The 21,561-nt window shown below is 53.6% G+C and overlaps 10 protein-coding genes across 10 annotated transcripts; 6 read left to right on the forward strand and 4 right to left on the reverse strand.

Annotated features, from left to right (window-relative positions):
• Window positions 1-1,655: 1,655 nt before the first annotated feature.
• ISF_08042 (MFS transporter) lies at window positions 1,656-3,704 on the reverse strand (the record flags this gene model as incomplete). Its single annotated transcript, XM_018851645.1, has 8 exons — window positions 1,656-1,682; window positions 1,739-1,998; window positions 2,051-2,271; window positions 2,395-2,780; window positions 2,883-2,934; window positions 2,994-3,313; window positions 3,367-3,396; window positions 3,465-3,704. 8 exons carry the CDS (start codon window positions 3,702-3,704, stop codon window positions 1,656-1,658), a joined length of 1,536 nt encoding a protein of 511 aa, XP_018701131.1.
• Window positions 3,705-6,903: 3,199 nt separating this feature from the next.
• On the forward strand, window positions 6,904-8,361 carry ISF_08043 (CoA-transferase family III domain protein; the record flags this gene model as incomplete). The annotated part of the gene is made up of 1 exon (XM_018851646.1): window positions 6,904-8,361. The coding sequence occupies one exon, from the start codon at window positions 6,904-6,906 to the stop codon at window positions 8,359-8,361; it is 1,458 nt and encodes a 485-aa protein (XP_018701132.1).
• Window positions 8,362-8,437: 76 nt separating this feature from the next.
• ISF_08044 (hypothetical protein) lies at window positions 8,438-8,923 on the reverse strand (the record flags this gene model as incomplete). Its single annotated transcript, XM_018851647.1, has 2 exons — window positions 8,438-8,639; window positions 8,715-8,923. The coding sequence occupies 2 exons, from the start codon at window positions 8,921-8,923 to the stop codon at window positions 8,438-8,440; spliced, it is 411 nt and encodes a 136-aa protein (XP_018701133.1).
• Window positions 8,924-9,688: 765 nt separating this feature from the next.
• Window positions 9,689-10,549, forward strand: ISF_08045 (Epoxide hydrolase-like protein; the record flags this gene model as incomplete). Its single annotated transcript, XM_018851648.1, has 1 exon — window positions 9,689-10,549. One exon carries the CDS (start codon window positions 9,689-9,691, stop codon window positions 10,547-10,549), a length of 861 nt encoding a protein of 286 aa, XP_018701134.1.
• A 237-nt stretch (window positions 10,550-10,786) lies between these two features.
• Window positions 10,787-11,695, forward strand: ISF_08046 (hypothetical protein; the record flags this gene model as incomplete). Its single annotated transcript, XM_018851649.1, has 3 exons — window positions 10,787-11,150; window positions 11,202-11,467; window positions 11,525-11,695. 3 exons carry the CDS (start codon window positions 10,787-10,789, stop codon window positions 11,693-11,695), a joined length of 801 nt encoding a protein of 266 aa, XP_018701135.1.
• A 1,610-nt stretch (window positions 11,696-13,305) lies between these two features.
• On the forward strand, window positions 13,306-14,516 carry ISF_08047 (Phosphoesterase family; the record flags this gene model as incomplete). The annotated part of the gene is made up of 2 exons (XM_018851650.1): window positions 13,306-13,447; window positions 13,498-14,516. The coding sequence occupies 2 exons, from the start codon at window positions 13,306-13,308 to the stop codon at window positions 14,514-14,516; spliced, it is 1,161 nt and encodes a 386-aa protein (XP_018701136.1).
• A 398-nt stretch (window positions 14,517-14,914) lies between these two features.
• ISF_08048 (Oxoglutarate/iron-dependent oxygenase) lies at window positions 14,915-15,971 on the forward strand (the record flags this gene model as incomplete). Its single annotated transcript, XM_018851651.1, has 2 exons — window positions 14,915-15,073; window positions 15,132-15,971. 2 exons carry the CDS (start codon window positions 14,915-14,917, stop codon window positions 15,969-15,971), a joined length of 999 nt encoding a protein of 332 aa, XP_018701137.1.
• Window positions 15,972-16,054: 83 nt separating this feature from the next.
• Window positions 16,055-16,741, reverse strand: ISF_08049 (HAD-like domain protein; the record flags this gene model as incomplete). Its single annotated transcript, XM_018851652.1, has 1 exon — window positions 16,055-16,741. One exon carries the CDS (start codon window positions 16,739-16,741, stop codon window positions 16,055-16,057), a length of 687 nt encoding a protein of 228 aa, XP_018701138.1.
• Window positions 16,742-17,359: 618 nt separating this feature from the next.
• ISF_08050 (acyl-protein thioesterase 1) lies at window positions 17,360-18,161 on the forward strand (the record flags this gene model as incomplete). The annotated part of the gene is made up of 2 exons (XM_018851653.1): window positions 17,360-17,524; window positions 17,562-18,161. The coding sequence occupies 2 exons, from the start codon at window positions 17,360-17,362 to the stop codon at window positions 18,159-18,161; spliced, it is 765 nt and encodes a 254-aa protein (XP_018701139.1).
• Window positions 18,162-18,326: 165 nt separating this feature from the next.
• ISF_08051 (selenium-binding protein) lies at window positions 18,327-20,170 on the reverse strand (the record flags this gene model as incomplete). Its single annotated transcript, XM_018851654.1, has 8 exons — window positions 18,327-18,386; window positions 18,442-18,567; window positions 18,618-18,948; window positions 19,008-19,069; window positions 19,127-19,324; window positions 19,379-19,493; window positions 19,546-19,784; window positions 19,844-20,170. The coding sequence occupies 8 exons, from the start codon at window positions 20,168-20,170 to the stop codon at window positions 18,327-18,329; spliced, it is 1,458 nt and encodes a 485-aa protein (XP_018701140.1).
• Between the last annotated feature and the right edge of the window lie 1,391 nt (window positions 20,171-21,561).

A 21,561-nucleotide genomic window follows, 5' to 3' on the forward strand; every position in this document is an offset into this window, starting at 1 on the left:
GAAAAGGACCCAAGGTCGGAGATGCACCCCCGTCGCTCGGCCTTGTCACTTTGGGCATCCGTGACCGTTCTTCACATGTGCTCCTTGACCGCATTTTACAGCGCCTCTTAGAACAAGATATTGCATTCCCGCAACACAGCGGGGTGGCTTCAACCGGGAAAGCCGTTGGAAATGTCGAGGAAGGTTTCTCTCTTGGTCATTTGCGGGAGATAGGCCGTGGTCGGGAAAGCTGTAATAAGTGTAGGGTAGGCATCCTCCTCCACCGCCAGGGAGACTGGTACACTTCTCGCCGTGAAAGCACGAACCCAGCCCCCTTGCCCTCTTTTTCTTTTTCGATGAAACAGTCCCATAATTGAAACCTGACCGGAAGCTCTCCTTGTCTTTACATTGTGTGTGGGGTATCATGTTCCCGTGTGCGATGGTGTTGGTTTTTTAGGCGAGCAACCTGTGGATGTGTTGGTAGATGGCGTGCCGTTGGCATCGACCAAAATGCCACAATTTCCCGATCGACTGGTGATTTTTACCTCTGGCTCTCGAATTCGAAAGAGGTCTTGTCATCTATTTTCTGCACAATGGCATGTGTCAGGAGGGGGCGAGATGCACTCGTCGTACAACGCGCGTTGATGCCCTGGAAATAAATTGTCGTGAAAAAAGGCCAGTCGTTGACCTTCGCGTGATGTCCTCCCAGCGATACGCACGTAGGCCGCGCCCGTGTCCTACTCTCATCCTCCCATATCAGTGGCAGGTTAATGATAGACTCCTCAAGCTTCTCGACACCTTATGGGCGTTAGATGATGCAGGAGGCGATTCATCTTATGTCAGCGCTTGACCGTTGCTATTTCAGCTACAGTACATTCTGCTTTACCCAGGAAAGTCTGCCAGCCCGATAAATCCGGTCTCGACTGCCTCTTGCTCTCGTCACCCTTTTCTGCTCCTCTTTCAAGTACAATAATACAGTGAAAATAAGACTGTGTATCTAGTAGAATCCGTCCTTTAACCACACTATTATTATGCGTTAGCTACTGTTTCAGCTTTATCGCCATTAAATTCAACTGGGGCGAGGCGGGAGCGAATGTAACCATAAGGACTAGCCATTCTAGCCGCGTGTATAGGGCAACCACGAACCATACTAATAAGTAATAATAATTAAGATAGTAACCTATCACATAGTAAGATCATCTAGCTAACTTCATCTAATATATTTCTATTACTTAATTATTTCCACTATTATCTATACCTATCTCCTTCTACGCTTCTAGAGGCCCATGTGGAAGCCCTGCGATAACTTTAACCCACTGCCTAGCCCGTTTACGAGGCCTCCCCAGCTAGCATCAACCGCTATAAACACCTAATCGCCGCACTAATTCTCGCCCCGGCCACATAGGGAGTGGTAGCTTGGCATTAACTCTTCTATTCAGAATATTAATAGTAGGTAGTAATTATACTATCCTATATGGAATGTGAGTGGGCTTAAACGTCTAGGGAGTCCACTGTGAGCGACCTCCATTGCCAGTAGCAAGTCATTGTTGGTGCGGTCTTCTTTGTTACTCTTTTTAATAACAACTATCTATTGCAGTCCGGGACACTAATGCCCTGCCAAACACAGGGCATAGAATGGGATGAAAGATGGAAAACCCTATCACAATCCAGACCTTCTAGTAGATGTATCTGAACTGCTTATTCTATAAGTCATAGGTTAGCCACTATTAGTAGAGTCACACGGTTGGACAAGACGTACCGTGCGGTCCGTAAAATCGTCGTCGTAGGCATGCTCATAACCTTCCATGATTCCAGCCTCGTCACGCTTCTTGTTCTCCCACGCACAGAACAAGCGATAGACAATTACCAAAACAACTGTGGCGCAGGCAGAGGCGAAGACTGCGATAAATCCGTGAGGATATCTTGGTGCGTCCGTGGCTGTGAACAAGAGGGGCCCAACGACGTTGCCTACACCCAGTGAAGGGTCCTTAGCTGAGGTATACGGAGACATGATGATCGCTATAGTGGTTGTGGAGTAAGGAGATACGAGTGGGATGGCATCGTTGCTTACCAGCAGAGTAGCCCACAAAGACGCTAGATGAGGCAAGCGATCGCTTTGTATACCCAGCCGTGTTGGCCAGCTGCATGCCCATAAGCACGGCATAGCCGGCGCTGTTGGCGGCTAGGATGTATGACGCAAACAAGAGACCTCCAAGTTGTTGTGTCGGAAGCAGCCACAAGAGAAGGCAGGACAAGATTGTGCCCAATTCGCAGATGACAACTAGGTAGGACCTTGAATTCGGGACCTTGTAGGCAGTATAACAAGCTGCTAGCTGAAGGGTACCGCTATCTCGAGGAAACACCCACGGTTAGTGAGGGGCTACGACACTGGTGATATACTCCAGGATTACTCACATGATCGCCCCCGCGGGCATCACCAACAGTAGAGAAGTCAACGTGCCAAAGCCAAAGCCGTGGATGATGGTTGGTATAAAGGTAGAAGCCGGGCCGTTTGCCCACATAATCAGGAACGTGATGCAGAAGACAAGCCAGAACTTCAAGTCGATGAGCAGTTCATAAAGTTGTTCCTTCTTGAAGTGCTTGCTCCGGACACCGGAGTTGTTCGTTCTCAGGCGGGCGACGGCGATGTATCGTTCTCGCTTATTCAAATTGCGTCCGTGAACCGGATCCGGCGGCATGAAGAAGAAGATGACGGTGGACCACAGGATTGTGATCATTCCTGCGACGATGTACATATATCGCCAGGGAGCGAGGGACCCGGTGATGTGTCCAAGGCCGTACTAGGTTGAAAGTCAGTATCGTCCATACACTCTTGTTCTTCCTTATGATAGAGAAGGTGCTGGGTAGCCACGGTTTTGACCCAGGGGTTCTGATGCACATACATTGATGAGAGGGGAAACAGTCGAGATGTATCCTGTAGCACACCACCAAGCTCTAGTGGAAACAGAAGGTCAGCGGGAGGCTTATTGGTGACATTTGTAGAGCGAACCAACCCCATTCGAAGAGCCTGCTCATCCTTCTTGTAGAATTGGCCGACGACCATCATGAACATTGGGCTGACTCCGGATTCTAAGAGTCCCAAAAAGAACCGCTGCGCATAAAAGGACTGCCAGTTGTGGCAGGCAGCTGTGCAGGTCAAGCATATCCCCCAAACAAGGACGATGCCCGAAGCAACACGCTCGATAGGGAAGCGCTGGGCCAAAACAATGGCAGGATATGCTCCGACGATGAATCCCAAGTAGAAGATGGAGGCGCAGAATGAAAACCGATTTCCCGTTTCCAGCCCGAGATCGTTGCGAAGTCCGAACAGCGCCTGTACGTCCCGGGTGTCAGAAACGGATTCGGTTTGGAAGGCTTTGTGCTTACCGCTTGTGACAGCATCGTCTTGTCGTAGTACTGGTAGAGTTAGAGTGAGTTACTCCGGTGCCGAGGGTCAGCGACTGTTTGGAAGCTCGGAGACGTACTTGCAAACCATACGTAATACAAAGGATAGGGAGTAAACGCCGATCAATCTTCCTTTTGACGCGTTTTTCTTCGTCATCGTCCCAAGTGAGCTCACCATGGTAGGTGGCCAGGACAATCGCTGCCTCGTCGCCGTGGACTGTGTCAATGGTATCTGTCTTTTGGAGGCCTGCCTCGTCTGCCATCCTAGGGTTCTCTAGCGTTTCAGCAGTGATGACTTCAGACTTATCTAGAGTTGCCATGATGACAGTGGATTTTGCACGATTGCCAAGTGAAAAAAAAAAGAACCATCGTGACTGAGAAGGCGTTCTCCTCAATATATAATGGGCATCTTGCTTCCTCGCCACCTATTGTGCCTTGCGAATCATATCCGGTCTCGTTGGTCTCCCCACAGCCATCTCCCCATATTCCCCAGGCTCCGCCAATCTGGGGTAATGGAGGCTAGGGGAAATTATCCTATGGGGTTCAAAAATCGCCGCGGGGGTTTTCGCTTAGAGCAAACAAGTACCGATAATTCTCTGGGCAATTTTAGGCATCTTGGGCATGCGACGTCCCCTATCTCTATTGCGGATTGAGGAGGGCTTATTTATGACTTCCCTGTGGGCGCTGAGGTCTAATGTTTCTACCTCGACCGTGGCGTTGGTCCTATAGTGCTATCTAGTGTTCCCCGTATACACTCGCCGGCATGGACGGACAGACAGACGTTTTCGTTCGAGATATACATTCCAAAAAATACCCAACCATGCAAAAATAGTTACATATCCAACCCTTGTACCGGTGCGAAGTCCCAAGCATATGGTGGATAAAGCCAGCTTCCCATCGCTTTAGAGAACTCAACTGCAAAGTTATCGTTTAGATTATCCGGAGGCCATTCCCAGGTACTAGTGTGCTGTTCCGTAGGCAGAAAGCTCATCTGCAGTAGGTCTGAATCTGGGTCTGTTTCGCGGAGTATGTTCGCAACGGTTGTAGAGAGTGGTGTAGGGAGGGAACCGGCATCTTGTACGATGTTTGTTGGTTTCACAGTGCTTGACGAATGCGCGCCAGAATCTGCTAGCAGCGACGAGTATCTGCAGGCAGAAAGATCAAAATTATCGAAAAGAAGCTTCTCATGACCTGAGAATGTCTCGAAGGATATATGAGCGTCTTGAATTGCAGGTTCTGATGTTTTGAAGGCTTCGAATAGCTTCTGTGCACTCGCAGAGGTCGGCCATCTTTTGGAGAGTGCCAGTAAAAACTGTGAAAGAACTGCCAGGTCGTTCTCTGCGGCAGGCTTGAGTTTCGGATGTCGCGTAGCCACAAGTTGAGGCACGGCCGCTGAAACGGCGTAGAATGTAAACATTGTAGGGAGCCGCTGAACTTCGTCTCTGGAAAGGAAATCTTCAAGTAAAGAAACTAAAAATGACGATGCGATTAGTGAAGTAGGATGCGCCATCTGCTTAGACAAGTCGCTCCGGTAGAGAATTGTCACTGCTGCAAAATAAATGACAAAGAGTTGTCTCTCGAATCGGTTATCGAATGAGGCATGGGTGGAGGACCCTAAGTGCTGCATCTCTTGCGGAAGCTCCTTTAGCCACCAGAAGAGTCGGTTCCTAATGCTGTCTCGTTGTAGTGTTGACATTTCTCTTCGTCTGTAGGATTCGCAGAGATCGCCTAGGATGAGACACACTCTGACATAGGCAACAAAGACTGCGGCATGTTGTCCATCGGTTCCAAAATCCTCAGTCGAGATAGGCTTAATGTCGCTGTCTGCTAGGTTGAATATCCGTGGTCTGCCTTGACCGGCTGACACAAGACAATCTCGAGCCTGTTGGATCAGCTTAAAACTCCGAGATAGAGGAAGGTACATACCACCAATGTCCACCACAGTCTGCGTTTGTAGCCTGTATTGATGTTGGTCTTGGGCTCTCTGTGTAGGCCTACCTGATACGCAATGTTCGATGCAAAGCGGAGCCAGGCACTGCTGGAATCTATATTGACATTGTAAAGACTGGATTGATTGTGCCAGCCTAACAAGCAAGCGACGATCATTAAGGTGATAGGGTTCTTTTCGTAGCCAGACATCAGTAGAGCTTTGACGGCGGTGTAATATTGCTCGCATGAAAATGGGAGCTTTGCATCAGTTGTCCGGGCTCCAGCAAGTAGGACTGCTTTCAGTAGTGCAACTGGTGGCGAGTATCCTCTTCTCGAATTGACACTCTTCATGTCGACGATCGGCATCAGCGGGTGGACATGGGTCATAAAATTGTCGATTAAAGAATTTTGAAACGCCGCGGAGGGAAGATCAAAGGCGTTGTATAATCGGAGTACAGCCATGTTTACCTGGTTGACCCCCGGATCACGGCATTGCATGTCCTGGTCTCGGTTTTGCTGCTGCTGAAGCACCGGCCCGCCATAGTAGTTTTCATAATCGACTTGGGCAAGTACAGGCTCGTCAGGGGAACATGCCGAACTGCCTGGCGAGTATGACTCAAAGTCATGCTGTGTACCTGGAGCATGGCTGTTTCGTCTTATGCTGGAGGGCTCAGGTGTAATGGACAGCAGGGGGGGTTCAGAGACGCCTTCAACTTGGCCTGTATGGTGAAGAAAATGACTGTGCTTGCGTTTTCGAGACCGTAATCTGACAATGTGTCAGCTTAGACTGGCTTATAAAGCAAGATTAACACTGCGTACACGCAAGCGCTACTGCGTAATTCGCAACTTGAACATGGCTTCTTGGAGGTCACATTGCATCGGATCTGGCAACACCAATGTTAGCAGAAACTAGACATGGAGCGCAGAAATCCCGAGGGCTACCTTTTTCTGATAACACGCAGTACAAGCTCGGGCGAGCTTCGCCTTCGGCTGTCCCTTGTCGGCCATGTCTGCGGGGATCACTCTCGGCAGCACCTCGCCGCGTAGGCGTGGTGGTAAGGGTTGTTCGTGAGCGCTTAAACGCCGAATACAGTCTCGGCTATGAAAGACTGCCTCAATAAACCTAGTTGTATCGATGATTGTTCGGTATTGTGCGTTGGGAGAAAAAAACCCAGAATCACCACGGGTTTAAAGGCAGAAACCAGGAATTCCCCGCGGCGATTTTAAGCTTCGCCGTGGCGATTTTAAGCCGCCCTGCGGCGATTTTAAGCCGCCCCGCGCAGCATCTCCACAAGGCCCTATTATTAGCAAGTGCCTCTCGGCGAATTTACTTAACCAACGTTACCAAATTCGGTAGTTGACGCCTCTGCGGTGTGCTTAATGTCCAGATGCTTCTTGCTTCTCGCTGTGTCTCCATTGGGTGGTAATTATAGAAGAGAATATACTATTTAATAGAGGCCTTGTCCAACGTTAAGGACTCTTTAATGCTCCAGCGAACCCCGTTCCTGCCTTGTTTATTCGACCATTTCATCTCGCAATTTTATGCAATAACAAAACAAGCACGCTCTCACTGCAATACATCCATACATCATGGCTTCTCCTCAACCTACCAAGTTTCCATGCAGTCAAGATATATACCTCGACTTACTCAGCCAGCTAGGCATTGAACCATCCTGGGACGTGCAGATCCATGGCAATGACCCTATTGTGCCGAGCCCGCACCGCTTGGGTGATGCTGCTGCCACGGCGCTGGCAGCGCTGGGTACTTCCATGGCTGCATTGTGGCAGCAGCGGACAGGCGTCAAGGAAGCGATTGGGGTTTCTGTTGCCACAGCGATTCCTCAGCTAATGGCCGTCTTCATGACGACTATAAACGGTGTTTCTACCCATCGGCTATTTGAAGATCCCAAGTTGCTCAGTACCTCCAACTTCTACAGAGCCAAGGACGACAGATTTGTTTTCCTCCTCAACAGCTATCCTCACTTACGAGATATCAACCTGAGAGTGCTCGATTGCCCGTTTGAAACCGACAGCTTCGCTACGGCTATCGCCCAATGGGATGCTTTCGAACTAGAAGAGCGCATCGCCTCTCTAGGCGGCACGTGCATCGCGGTTAGAACCCGTGAAGAGTGGCGCAAATCGCCACAATTCCCTTTTCTCGAGGGAAGTCCAGTCATTGAAATAGAAAAGATTGGAGAGAGTCAACCCGAGCCTCTGCCCCCTGTTTTGGACTCCTCCATGGGGAAGCCTCTTGAAGGGGTGCGCATACTGGACAACACTCATGTTATCGCAGGTCCAATGGCTGGACGAATCTGCTGCGAACATGGCGCACAAAATCTTCTCATGAGCTCACCAGATCATATGGACCCGCGCGCCATGGTTACTGAGACCGCACTCGGCAAGCGATCTGCATTTTGCAATCTCGACGATGAGGCAGATCGGGCCAAGTTCTGGGAGGTCCTTCGCGGCGCTGACGTCTACGTCTCGAGTTACCTCTCGCTGGACACGAAAGGCTACGGCCCTGCCGAGCTCATACAAGCACGCCCAGGCCTGGTGTACTGCGACTTTCACGGATGGGGCAAGGAAGGGCCTTGGCAACAACGAGGTGGTTTCGACCAGCTCGCCTGCTCAGCAACGGGGTTTGCGCACGAAGAAGGCTCACTCCGATCGGATGGTCGACCTTCTCTCCCACCCACATATCTCTTGAATGACTACCTCGCTGCCATATTGGGAGCCGCGGGGATTGTAGTGGCCCTACGTCGCCGCGCAACACAAGGCGGCAGCTATCGTGTTCACGTCAACCTGAGCCGTGTGGCAATGTGGGTGCAATCTCTTGGGATGTTTGAGGCAGACCGAGTTGCACATTTACCACATCCAACCACCGATTCTATCCGTGAAAAGGGTCTACTGAAGGAAGTCGATGGTTCTGGGGGCCGGACGAGGTACCTGCCCACTCAAATCACGTACTCGACGGGAAGCATTAAGCCAGGGTTTGCTACAAGCAGTGAACCAACAGGAGCATCTAATTTTGAATTCCTAAACAACTAAAGAAGGTCATCTGCCTGTATCTTAGACTAGATAAAGTAAGCTACTATAGTCTATAGTGATTTCTTTTACATAATATTTACCTGTCGACATAGCTGACTCCTGCTGCTCTCTGTGGCTGCGGCGATGGGTTGTCAAACCAGTTGCTTAGCCAGTCGACGGCCCTCCAGGACACGCCCTCCGAGTCCGTAAAGCTGGCGTTGTTATTGGGTCGCAGGAAGAAGAGTACAGAGTAGCAGGTATTGATGTGCCAGCGTTCCAATTTTCGACGTTGCCATGGTCTAGGCCGAGGGGTTTGTAGTTAGACGACCCAGTTAGTCGTACTTTTAGAAGCGGTACATGTCACTAGGGCATACCCGCAGACCTTGAAAGCATCGTTAATCTTATACATATCCTTGGAATTCTCCTTGAGAGGCTTTGCGAAATATTCCCGCGCCACTACCAAGAGCTCGTCAACTGTCCTGAGGTCGAGGCAGAAGAAGCCCGCTCGACACAGGCCAGGCGCATCCTGGTCGTAGCTTAAGACGATGAGGTCCGCGACGGGAGAGTCCGTGTGATCAGCCATCGATGAGAGTTCATGATCTGTACCTTCAACGCTGCTGCCGTCCGGGTTGAGGGCAGCAAAAGGCAAATGGGGGATAACTCGGACGGTACTAACGTTTATACCGTCACTTTCAAGAAGGTCACCTAACAACACCCCAGGTATAAATTTTCGATTGGCGTAGTACATAAATCAGAGAATGATAAGTCAAATACATATGTACAATGTCAATCGTCTTAAAGAGCCTTATCAACTGACACTGCTAATGTAGTTGCCTACGTCGCAGAAAATAGAAACTCGGGACGTTTATGATAATATGAAGACGAGTGAAAGATAGAGTAGCACTGGCTTGGAGTAAAGTAGACAGTAATTCGGGAGTTAGTTTCTGCACGGTTTAGTATACGAATTGCTTTGCCAAGCGTACAGCGTACTTCTTGACCTTGCCGAATTACCTGGGCAGCCCACTATAGATCGCTACTGAAATGCCCCGCCAAGCATTGATTGACGCCAAAGCAGCATTGCCTCTTTTGGGAAAATTGTGGGGCCGTTTGGAATCGCACTGGTTTGCGTAGCCGGAATACTCGAACATCTGGCTTCACTATTAATAATGTTTCGGCTATTTTATGGTTGATTTATAATGTAGAGGGTAAAGTAGGATGTAGGGAGATATGGAAATGATAAATTGGAGGGCTTTCCCACACCAGTTTTCTCAAGTTTGTTCAGTCTGACACCAAGCAGCTAGTTACACAAATTCCACGCTGCTCTCTCCACCCACCACCGGCCAACAACATGTCCCTCATACAAATCAAAACCGTTACTCTGCCGAAAAGCAGGGTGAATCTATTTTGGCGAGAGCAGGGACCACAAAACCCTTCCAAGACCATTGTGCTTCTACATGGCTTCCCATCCTCGTCTCACCAGTACCGCCACCTCATCCCCCTGCTGGCACCCAAGTATCGCGTCGTTGCCCCCGATATCCCCGGCTTTGGCTTCACCGAGGTGCCCGAGAGCTTCACCTACACGTTCGACTCCCTCGCAGACGTCGTTGAAGAATTCCTCGCATCGCTCGCCATCCACAAGTACTCCATCTACGTCTTCGATTATGGCGCCCCCGTCGGCCTTCGGCTTGCCCTCCGGCAGCCCGCCTCCATCGAGGCCATCGTCACGCAGAACGGAAACGCCTATGTGGAGGGCTTCGGCGACGTTTGGGGTCCCGTCAAGGAGTTCTGGGCCAGCAACAACACCGCCGCCGACCGGGCCAAGATCGCGGAGGCCATGCTGAGCTTGGAAATCACAAAGTTCCAGTATGTCAACGGCACGCCGGACGGGGCTGTGATTCCGCCGGAGAGCTACTCGCTCGACTACGCCCTGCTGCAGCGACCGGGGCGCAGAGAGGCCCAGGTGGATTTGTTCAGAGACTACCAAAACAACATCCCCTTGTATGAAAAGTTTCATGAGTACTTCAGGTCCTCACAGGTGCCCCTCCTGGCAGTTTGGGGCAAGAACGACGCGTTCTTCATCCCGCCCGGGGCAGAAGCGTATAAGAGAGATCTCCCCAACGCCGTAGTGAAGCTTATTGACGCCGGACACTTTGCGGTGGAGAGTCATACCGGAGTGATAGCAGAAGAGATTTTCAATTTTTTGAGCTAGTCTTCTAGGTACAAGAAGTTGTCTCAGATAGTTGAGTTCAGTTTTAATGAATTTATTTACGTATGAATATGACGTTGATAGTCAGCAGCAATATCACCAGATGGCAACGGTCCGCTAGGGCGACTCCACTGCGGCAACCAACTAAGCAGCAAACGGCCTTCGTCAATGTCCCCAAAACTTTCCACCATCTGAAACCATGCATGGCCCGCTTGCTCAGACTGCGATTGGAGCCCAACAATGGCAGACAAATCGCAGGCCTTTGAATTCATCTCCGTATCTGGGAAAAACATCAAAGGCGACGCGGTCACGCGAAAGCGCGTTCGTAGTCGTGCACAGGCTGACTACCGCCGGAAGAACCCCCCGCCACCGAGACTTGCTTTGACGCACGAGTTGGACGTTGGGGAATGGCTGCAAGTGGTATCGCGAGATGCGAAAAAGGTTGGAAGCGGCCAATTAATATCGCAGCGAGCCGGGAGACAGCGGCCGACTTGTGATGGCGTCGCGTCGCCCCGGCCGCCGCCGTTTGATCACGGCGGCGCCGACATTTTCCAGCTCATGGGCCCAGAGGAGCGAAAACGCGCCCAAGTACTCTGGCAGCACTGTAAGATCTCCAAAACGAAAACCTTGTACTTGAGATACTGACTTGTCTTAGTGTATGGGGGAACGTGCGTCGTGTTCAAGTCGATGGTCGAGATCGGCTTTCTTCACCTACTCAGGGGATCTGCGGCTCTTACACAGATGCTCTCGACTTCAGCCTGGCACATGAACAACGAGGCAGGGGGCGCTCCTTCAAGCGCAGTAGAGCATGCCAGATACTCAGTAATGGCAACCAGGTCACTGTGCCACATGCTGTCTGAGCCATCCAAGCGAGTCACGATTGAGACAATTGTTGCCATCCTGACCTTCGCAGCCTATGCGGTAAGACTTTCCATCGTTAATTGTATTTCGAAAGAAACTTTCTCTCATCAACCCTAGAACTTAACTAGCGACCCAGAGCTAGTCAATATTCATCTCGACGGCCTGTGCCACTCACTGAGCTACGTTGGCGGCCTGCAGGCTATTGACAATCTGCCAGTTCTCCGAACTATGATCTTCTGGTTTGTTACCGAGGAAGGGCTCCAAGATACGTGGGTGCATCAAGTCTAACTCCGAACAGGATTGACCTGCGAGCTAGTTTCCTACGGGATGTCAAGCCAAGATTTCCTCAACCAAGGGCGATATTGTCCTCCCAACGAAGCGAAATCGCGCCTCGGCAAGCGACCGAGCCGGCGCAGCTACCCGATGACGTCCAGGCCTCACTGGTCTGCGAAGGTATTGAGAACATAAGCATAGTCATCAATTACCATCTAGAAACAGAGGGCGATGCTCTTTGGGCAAATATTCTCTTCCCACAGTTCCACCTCGCGCCGCTATTGCACGACCTGCTGTCAATGCCGAGAACCAGCGCTACGGATACCCCGTCCGCACACAGCAGAGAACTCCTTCGCCTGGCAACTGTTCTCTATCTTTGCAGGTTATGGTCCCGATTCGGAATGGATATGACCGGCGATGCCTTGTACGTGAACAAACTGCAACAACTTCTGGCACTGCATCGCTTTCCTCGTTCGTGGACTTTTGACAGTAGTCTCCTTCGCTGGGTGTTACTGGTCATCTGCACATATGAGAGGGCACCAAGCGAGGCGCGGCAGGACTGGAACGGTTTACTCCAACAAGACGCCGCACAATATCCCTCGACAGATGATTATCTTGCCCCAATTTCCCGCAGCCTGTGGTGTGAGTCAGCCTTCGGCCCCCTCAGCTCCATTTTGCAGTGTGACGGGGCCGCACCGTGATGGCCATCGTATGGCATCCCCGCAATACCCGCGGGCCCGAGATCCTACAGCCACCATCCCCAGACGTGAAACACATTTTCGGCTCGCCATCCCGTCGAGCACGGAATCTGGCTGCCAAGGCACTTTGGCGGGCCACTAGGCACGGCGACGGTGGCGCAGATCCTCCACACTGCCCCAACCCAGCTTATTCTCGACCTGGCCGGCGCATGATAACTAGGAGGCTTTGGGAAGGCGACTGTCATCCCCGTACCCTTTGAGGCATGAGGCACGCGACACTTATCTGCTCACCCTTGAATCTCTGGTCAAGATATCTGATAACGTATTCCTCTATTCTATCTGGGAGTTCCCGCCTGTCGCGTCTCAATTCTCAGAGAATGGCAGCATTCAGCCGGGCGGCCCGTCTTGCTGCAACGCCAATTCTTGTTGAAAATGCAGCACACCACTCAGGCCGCGTTGACGCAGCACGTTGCGATGGCTCGGTCTCTTTGAGCGGTTAGGCATTTTTTCATGGATTCCTCTCCTCTGCTGCGTGCGGGAGAAAACACGTGCCGGACATCCTCGACCTTCCCACTCAGTTTTAGTCGGCTCCGCCCCGGGGATCATGATGGGACACTGGCGTGGTACATTCGGTAATGAGTGCAATTTGATTGGCTCACGCGAAAACTACTTATCGAACGGGTGGTACTAATGTCAATTATTAATGTCATGAAAAGGTCGCAAATTTGCCTTTGCCGCTGGTTTTGCGACAATGGGCGATCTGACATCGGGTAGGGTCGCTCTAGCACACCAGACTAAGTGTTGGCCAAACTGAATTAGCCAGGTTTGGCCTCGAAGCATATATACCGAGACTGCCGCACCTTGTGCTAACAGGATCTACACGAGTGATGTTCAGGTCAAGCTTCTGATACATATTTATTATTCAGCATGTTGTTTGCGAAGATCCTGGCCCTTGCCGGCCTAAGCGCTGCTGCCACTGTCGAGACTAGCAGTGTCAAAGGCAAGGCATTCGATCGTTTCGTCATCATTTACTTTGAGAACCAAAACTATGACAAGGCCTTTGGCGATCGTAAGTAACCGTGGCTGAGTGTGCTGGACGACGATGCTGACAGTCTGTAGCCAACTTCACCTGGCTGGCCAACAAGGGCATCACGCTGACCAATTATTTTGCGGCAACCCACCCATCGCAGCCCAACTACATGGCCAGTATCGCCGGTGACTACTTTGGTCTCGATGGTGATGGTGTCGTCGACTCTCCCGCGGAGGTTGCCACCGTCATTGACCTGCTCGAGTCCAAAAACATCTCCTGGGCTCATTACGAGGAAGACATGCCCTACACGGGCTACACTGGCAGCTCGTACAAGAACAGCCGCGGCCGCAACGATTACGTCCGCAAGCACAATCCCGCCATTATGCACAAGAGCGTCTCCGACTCCACGGACAGACTTTCCCGGGTCAAGAACATGTCTAACATTGATACATCGCGCTCCTCGTTCCACACGGACCTGGAGAACAATGCCCTTCCTCAGTGGATGTTCATCACTCCCAACATGACATCTGACGGCCACGACTCTAGTGTCACGACGGCCGGAACGTGGTGCCGCTGGTTCCTCGAACCGCTTCTGACAAACAGCAACTTTATGCAGAACACGCTTGTTCTGGTGACGTGGGATGAGTCCGAGTCGTACTCGATTAGAAACAACATTCTCGGCATCCTTGTCGGCGACGCGGTCCCGTCGCAGCTTGTCGGCACCACGGACGCCAGCTTCTACAGCCACTATTCTGAAATCGCGACTGTCTCGGCCAACTGGGACCTGCCCACCCTGGGCCGCTGGGACGTCGGCGCAAACGTGTACCAGATGGTCGCCAACAAGACGGGCGACACGATCCGGACGTGGGACAACGCCACCGAGTTCCAGAGCTACTACTGGAACGACGCGTACGGCGGCTACTTCAACTCCAACGACAACCTACCCATCCCCGCGCCGAACCTGAGCCTCGACTCCAACACGTTCAATGGCCGGCACATCCTACAGTCGGTCAAGGACACCTGGGCGAACAGCGACGCGCCGACGTACTACACGGACTCCATCAAGGTCTCAGACTCGCAACACCCTCCCCCAGGCTTTTCACCGTAGAGTGCGTGCGGCGAGTTGTGTGTGCACGGCGAGATTAGCAGAATAGGGACCGGTTTAGAAATGTCCGATGCGCTGTGCTGCTTTCAGGCATGATTCGCTAACGCTGCATGTGTCAGTCATCGCACAGCCAGGTGTGCGCATGTTATTGGGCGCCCATGTGCGGCTAGAATAAAAGAAGCAAACATGATGCGGAGTCTTGTCATCGAGCATCTGCGGGGCGCATCGGCGAACTTTGTTTCTCCGATGATCTACTTACTAACTGGAAGGTTATCAAGGCTATGAATGGCTATAAAGGTTTACATGCGCTGAGAGCTAGCTCATGAAAAATGCCAATTTTTATACATGCTTCTACTTTTTTTCTCTACTTGATTTAAGAGGCATTTTTAAACTTTTTGATGATGGGTGATTCGGTGCACGACCTCCCGATTGTTGACCTCGGGGCTTCGAGCCTAGAGGAGCAGGGCGCCCAGCTCTGCAAGGCGTTCCGCCAGGTAGGCTTGGCATATGTCAAAAACCACGGCATCCCGGAAGAGGAGATTGAAGAAGCATTCTCTTGGGTAAGCACAGTTCTATGCCGAAATGTATTCTATCGCGACATGCTGACCTCCCTCGCAGAGCCGCAAATTCTTCGACCTGCCGCAGAGCGAAAAGGACAAGGCGCCGCACCCGCCCGAGGGCTGGTACCACCGAGGCTACTCGCGCGTGGGCCTGGAGAAGGTCTCCCAGAACGTCTTCGACGCGGACTCGCTCGCGCAGCACCGCAAGGTGCCCGACCAGAAGGAGTCGTTCGACCTGGGCTCTGACGGCCCCGCCGCCGCGATGCGCAACATCTGGCCGCCCGCCGCGACGCTTCCGGGCTTCCGCGACGCGTGCATGCGCTTCTTCGACGCGTGCGGCGCGCTCGGCGAGCGGCTGCTGGCCGCCGTGGCCGTCGGCCTCGGTCTGCCACCGGAGTTCTTCGCGGAGCGCCACGCGCGCCGCGACCACCAGCTACGGCTGCTGCACTACCCGCCGTTCGCGGCGTCGCTGCAGGCGCGCGGGCTGGCCGAGGGCGTGGGCGCGCACAGCGACTTTGGCACGGTGACGCTGCTCTTCCAGGACGACGTCGGCGGACTGGAGGTGGAGGACAGGAGCGGCGGCGGCGGCGGTTTCAAGGCGGTCCCGCGCGTGGAGGGCGCGGTGGTGGTGAATGTCGGGGACATGCTGATGCGGTGGACGAACGACGAGCTGCGGTCGCCGATCCACAGGGTGAGGACGCCGGCGGAGGAGGCGGGGGAGGAGGGGACGGGGGTGCGGATGACGAGGAGACGCTACTCGATGCCGTTCTTCGTGGGCGCGGACCCGGGCACGGTGGTGGACTGCGCGCCGACGTGTCACGGACCCGAGCGGCCGAAGCGGTACGACCCGGTGACGGTGGAGGAGTACTGCGCGATGAGGATGAATGCGTTGTATTAGGTGTGGATGTGGAGTTTCGAAATTACCGTGAGACAATGACATTATATAAAAGAGTAAAAACATGGTGACGAAATCTCCTAGCTTCATGACACCACCGCCCGCTCCGCCTCCACCGCGTCCGCCATCTCGCCCAGCGTGACAAACTTCCAGTCGTACACCTCCTCGTCCATGTTCCCCATGACGGCGCCCTGCCGCGCGATCCAGCAGCTGCGCACGCCCTTCGCGCGCGCCGGGTGGTGGTCGTGGAACTGGCTTTGCGCCGTCTGCAGCACGCCCTCCCTGCCCACGCCCAGCTTGTCGCCGACCTCCTTCAGCATGATGTCAAAATTGCGCGCCGCCGGCTTGAAGCTGCCCACGTCCTCTGCGGTGAGCACCAGGTCGAACGGGACCCCCTCTAGGGGTCCCGCGTTGGTGGCGGCGAAGGAGGCGCGGTCGGTGTTGCTCAGCACGACCAGTTTGTAGCCAGAGGAGGAGAGACGGCGGAGGGCGGCGACGGTGTCGGGGAAGGCGGGCCAGGAGCCGACGGAGGCGCCAAAGGCGGAGGAGAGGGAGGGAGGGGGCGGGAGGTCGCGGTAGGGGAGGGTAGGCGTGAGGCGCTGCTGGGCGGTTTCGAGGGTGTGAAGCGCGGAGAGGAGCTCGGCGCGGGGGGGGCCGGGACGGGAGGAGGCGGCGAAGAGGGGAGCGAGGGCGGTGGTGATGCCGGTCTCCCAGTCGATGAGGGTGCCGTAGACGTCGAAGCAGAGGACTTTGAAGTCGGTGAGCTTGGACATGGTGGAGGGATGGGATGGTTGGGATTGGATGAGATGGGCGTGGGTGATTCGAGAGTTGGTTCTGAGGAGTTCGTAATGGATGATTTATACATTTCTATGTAGCACGCCCTGCAAGTCGTCAAGCTGTGGGTCGACATTTGCAGATGCGCCCTGCAGATTATCCTATTTCATGCAAGTCAACATTGGTTATCGTCAGGTAGAAATAATGGCATGGAATATTCTAGCGAACTTTTGACGGAATTTGGCCTTGTTTCATTGAACCCGAGGTGACTGCCGAGGCCAGCTTATCGCAGTGATCCAAGCATACTCGCTGTCCATCTCGTGCAGTCGATGCAGCTGTCGCAGCTAGCCTCATCAACGTGAACTTCTTTTAGCAGACCGGTGTATTATAAACACCTTGATAAACTACTTTTTTCAATCCTTTCCTCCTCGCCGCCAAGATCTGTCCACACAGCGTCTTAGTCAGAGCGGGAGAGCCTTGTGCAACAGCAAACATGAAAACCCTTTCTTTACCCTATACCGTACAACTCTCGTCTACCCCGCAACTTCAAATCAGTCTCTACAAACGAACGTTGAATCACTCTCTACACACGCAAAATCTCGCCTGCAAGCTTCAAAATGGCTGAACCTCGTCCTGACCCAATATACATCGAGCCCAAAGTCGCACCGCCCAGCTCCGAGCAGGCGTCCGCCGTCATCTTCATCCACGGGCTAAGCGACCGGGGCGAGTCCTTTCGCGGCAAGCCAAACCCCCCTCTCTCTCCCTTCACAACTAAGCTTCTAGTAATAAACCAAGTTCTAACATTACACGCTTACAGAGCTCGTTGAGCACTACCAGAGCGCCGACAAGCTCCCCCACACGCTCTGGGTTCTGCCCACCGCGGACTACTTCGGCGACCCCCCCGTGCGCGCCTGGTACCGCCGCCCGACCCTCGTCCCGGAGCGCGCCCTCGAGCCCGCCACCGACGACGACTACGAGGGAATCATGGCCTCCTGCGCGTACATCCTCGCCATCGTGCGGCACCTCGAGTCCGCGCGCGGCATCCCGGCCTCGCGCGTCGCCGTCGGCGGCTTCAGCCAGGGCTGCGCCTTGTCTCTTGTCCTCGGCCTCGCCTCCTCGTACGCCGGCCGCTTTGCGGGGATTTTTGGCTTGATGGGCTACTTGCCGCTGCGTGCGCGCCTGGATGCCATCCGGGGTGAGCAAGGCGGGAGGGCGGTGGTGGACCAGCCGGTGATGGTGGCGCGGGGCAGGAGTGACGAGTTCCTGGCGAAGTGGTACCACGAGGCGTGCTGGAAGACGCTGGGCGGGATGGGGATACGGAAGATGGACGTGCACGAGTACGATGTGGGCCACACGGTGCTGGGGATGGAGGTGCGTCGGGACTTGTGCAGCTTCTTGGAGGAGCGGTGCGGGTTTTGAACAGGTTTTGTATTATGAATTAAAGCAGGTTGTAACTAAGCACGGTTGCGAGGAGGCGGATCCCGCGACCAACGCTGCTGCGCCTTCTTTTTATGAGAAATAATGGACATGAAGGGAACGTCGTGAACTATTCTAAACCCGCCAAACCCGTGTGTCGTTGTCTGACTAGTAGTAGACGGGGTGGTTGGGGTCCGTGAGGTCAAAGATGACGGCACTGTGAGGGCGCTATGGAGTGAATTAGCATGGGATTCCGGAATAGATATTCTCGAAGTATGCTTACAGCGCCACCGCGGGTGCGGGTGAAGATGGTCTCAAAGTCAACGGTGCGGTTGAAGCTGAGAGAGCCGTTGTCGAGGATGTCAATCCAGTGGACCTTGTAGTCACCGGGGGTGTTGAGGACCGAGATCTGCATTCACGTTAGTTTCGGTCGCTGGGTCAGTATACCTCTGTACTCACCTGGCCAGCCTGCACAAAGTAGCCGCAGACGAGCAGGTTCTTCTTGTCCGGGGAGATCTTGACGTAGTGGGGTCCGATGATGGGCTGCTGCTCATCGGGGTTGTCCAGGCGCTTGACGTTCTTGAGGTCCGAGATGTCGAGGGCAGCGACGTGGTTGCCGAGGGTAATGGTGAAGTAGGCGTACTTCCCGTCGTCGGAGATGTCCGAGTAGATGGCGAGCGCCTCTTTGGCCCTGGGGCCGAGGTCGTAGAGGAGCTCAGCGACACCCTGCTTACCGTTGGCATCCTTGCGGAACGGGTAGATGATCCAGACCTCGCCGTTCTTGACAGCACTGTAGAGGGAGGAGTGTCAGTATCAAGGACGGCAAGTAGTCAATGGGAGGCTTCTTACGTGGCGAGGGCGGCGCCCTCGGGGTTGCCGGGGATGAACTTGACGTCCTGGATACCTTGACCCTGGAGATGTTGTTAGTAGGCGGTAAGAGGGATGATGAGGGCGGCATCAAAACATACGTCGGGGATGGTGATGGTGGAAATGATCTTGCGGGTGTCAAGGCTCCAGAGACGCAGAGTGTTGGCCTTCTGGATGCCTAGAGCAGAGACGGGCTTGAGAACGGTGAGAGGGACGACAAAGTCCGAGGTGAGGATGATGTTCTTGTCAAAGTCGACAGCCAGGCCGTGAGGGCTGAACTGCTCTCCAAGAATGTTGAGCTACTCATTGTTAGCGTGTTGATGAGCAGGTTCGTGTTTTATGGTGAAGCATACCGTGCCCTCGACATCCTCGGGCCACTCGTGGATGATGTTACCGTGAGCGTCGGTCTCGACGAGGCGACCGGGGGAGGTTCCAACGGCGCTTCCCATGTAGGTGATGAAGAAACCGCTATGAAATGTAAGCACAGTGAAGGGGATTTGGACATGGCACAACGTCGTACCCGTCAGGCTTGGCTCGGATCTCATCAACAATAGAGCTGAGCACGCCTCTGTTGCTGTGGTCGAACTTGGGGTGGTACGGGTCGCTGGTGTCCCAGTAGAAGGCAGTGTCCTGCGTCTTGAGCAGCGACAAGAGACCGCCTCCAACAAGACTCTTGCCGTCCAGCGAGGTACCCAGATGGTGAGGGGAGTTGCCGCTGGTGGGCACGTCGGTGATGTGGATGAACTCTCCAAACGTATCCTACACGGGTCAAGTCAGCAAGAAACGATGCAATGTCCACACACAGGCAAGGCACTTACATCATCAAGACTGATGGCAGCGAGGAAGTCCTTGTGGTGGTTGTCACCAGCACCGGTCCAGATGTAGCCAATCTTCTTGGGCTTGATGGACTTGGTCTCGAAGGGCAGGCTGTCGAGCGGCGGCGTGGGAAGCTGCAGGATGGGCAGCGGCGGCGCCAGGTCGTTGAGCGGCTCGGTGACGCCGGGGATGGCCGGGATCAGCGGCGGCAGGCTGATGCCCAGCGGCGAGCGCTTAGTGACGCCGGCGGCGGCGAGCGAGGCCGGCGACGCGGCGGCCTTGGCCACCAGCTGGCTGGCCAGGGCCAGGGCAATGCTGGAGAAGATCATGGTTGGTGGTGGGGGCTGGGCCGTGTGCTGAGCAGATTAGAGAAGGAATGAGGCGGTGGCTGCTTGCTTGGTGGATGGAGAGTGAGCAGGATATGAGAAGGTTAACTGGGTATTTATATCCAAAGTCAACCTCTGCTCGACCTTGCCTCTGATTCCCCCTCCCCCCTCTGCCTCTGCTCAACCTTGCTCCCGATTGTCCTTCCCGTCGGCCTCTCGCTTCGCCAACAACGACTGGCATCCAGGAAACGAGTGATGCCATCGCACACGAACTCTCAAAGAAGCAAGGCACGACGCTGCATGTCTTGGATTTCTTTCCCGTTTGCGCGTAGCGCAGATGGCGACGAAAGCCACTACGATGGCGGTGGTCCAACGGGCAGGCAGACAATGAGAAGAAAGCAAGCCACCGGGAGCTCGCTGAGGCTAGGGCCAGGACGGGCCTCAGCAGGGAGATGCTGGTGAGAAGAGAGGGGGGATCTACATGCAGCTGAACGATGGCGAAGTGAGACTCTCATTATGGTGTATAGGTTGAGAAAGCAGACTAGACAGGTATGTGAAGATGATATCGTTTGTCCAGCGTCTTGGCAGATGTGGCGACGGAACTATATCCTCTCTTTTGACTTTTTACTATTTTTTTGCAAGTCTGTCGTGGTTTATGTTGAACACTTGAAATAGAATCTCATACACGTATCTCCAAGTATTAAATCGAGCATCTCATCTCAGCACCGGCTGGGGCGCAAGATGGCGCAGTCCGTCCCAAGCCTCTGGTAAGGCGGCTTGCAGGAAGGCACTTGGCAACCCCAGACCGACCCGATGGCCCCCCTTACCCCAGGCATTAAAAAAAAAGCATAATTTAAAAAAGAACCCGGAACTGCATAGTCCCGAATTAGGTAAACGCAAGCCACAGTTCCCCAGTCGGCAGTTGCGAGCTCTCTTTCCCTGGATCGAGCCGACAAGGCCTCTGTGTCCGAGCGTCGCTGGCCGCCGGCGCCTACACAATTGGCGATCCGCATGGCGTGATCTAACCTAGATCTCTCCCGGTCCAGCGTGAATTGCAACGGGCAAGCAGCCCTGTCAGTGAAAAGCAAAAAGGAAAATGAAGAAATGCCGCATCCATGTAACCTTGTAGTAGGATCGACGAATGAGCACCGTACGATTGGGATTGTCTAGCTAGACAGCTTCATTTCACGTAGCGCGCAACATCTCATTCCGCGCTTCAATGTCGCCATTATCGAGCGAAGCGAGGCCCAAAAAAAAGAAGGAAAAAAACAAACACATGTGCCCAAAAAAAAAAAAAAAAACGGCGCATGGTTAAAATTAATTCTGTCAACGGCGCTATGAATTCGCCAAGATCTTAATCAAACTTGACCAAACTGGGCGTTGTCCTGTCCTTT

The sequence above is a fragment of the Cordyceps fumosorosea genome (genome assembly GCF_001636725.1).
Source record: "Cordyceps fumosorosea ARSEF 2679 chromosome Unknown scaffold_26, whole genome shotgun sequence".
In the NCBI taxonomy this organism is placed as follows: domain Eukaryota; kingdom Fungi; phylum Ascomycota; class Sordariomycetes; order Hypocreales; family Cordycipitaceae; genus Cordyceps; species Cordyceps fumosorosea.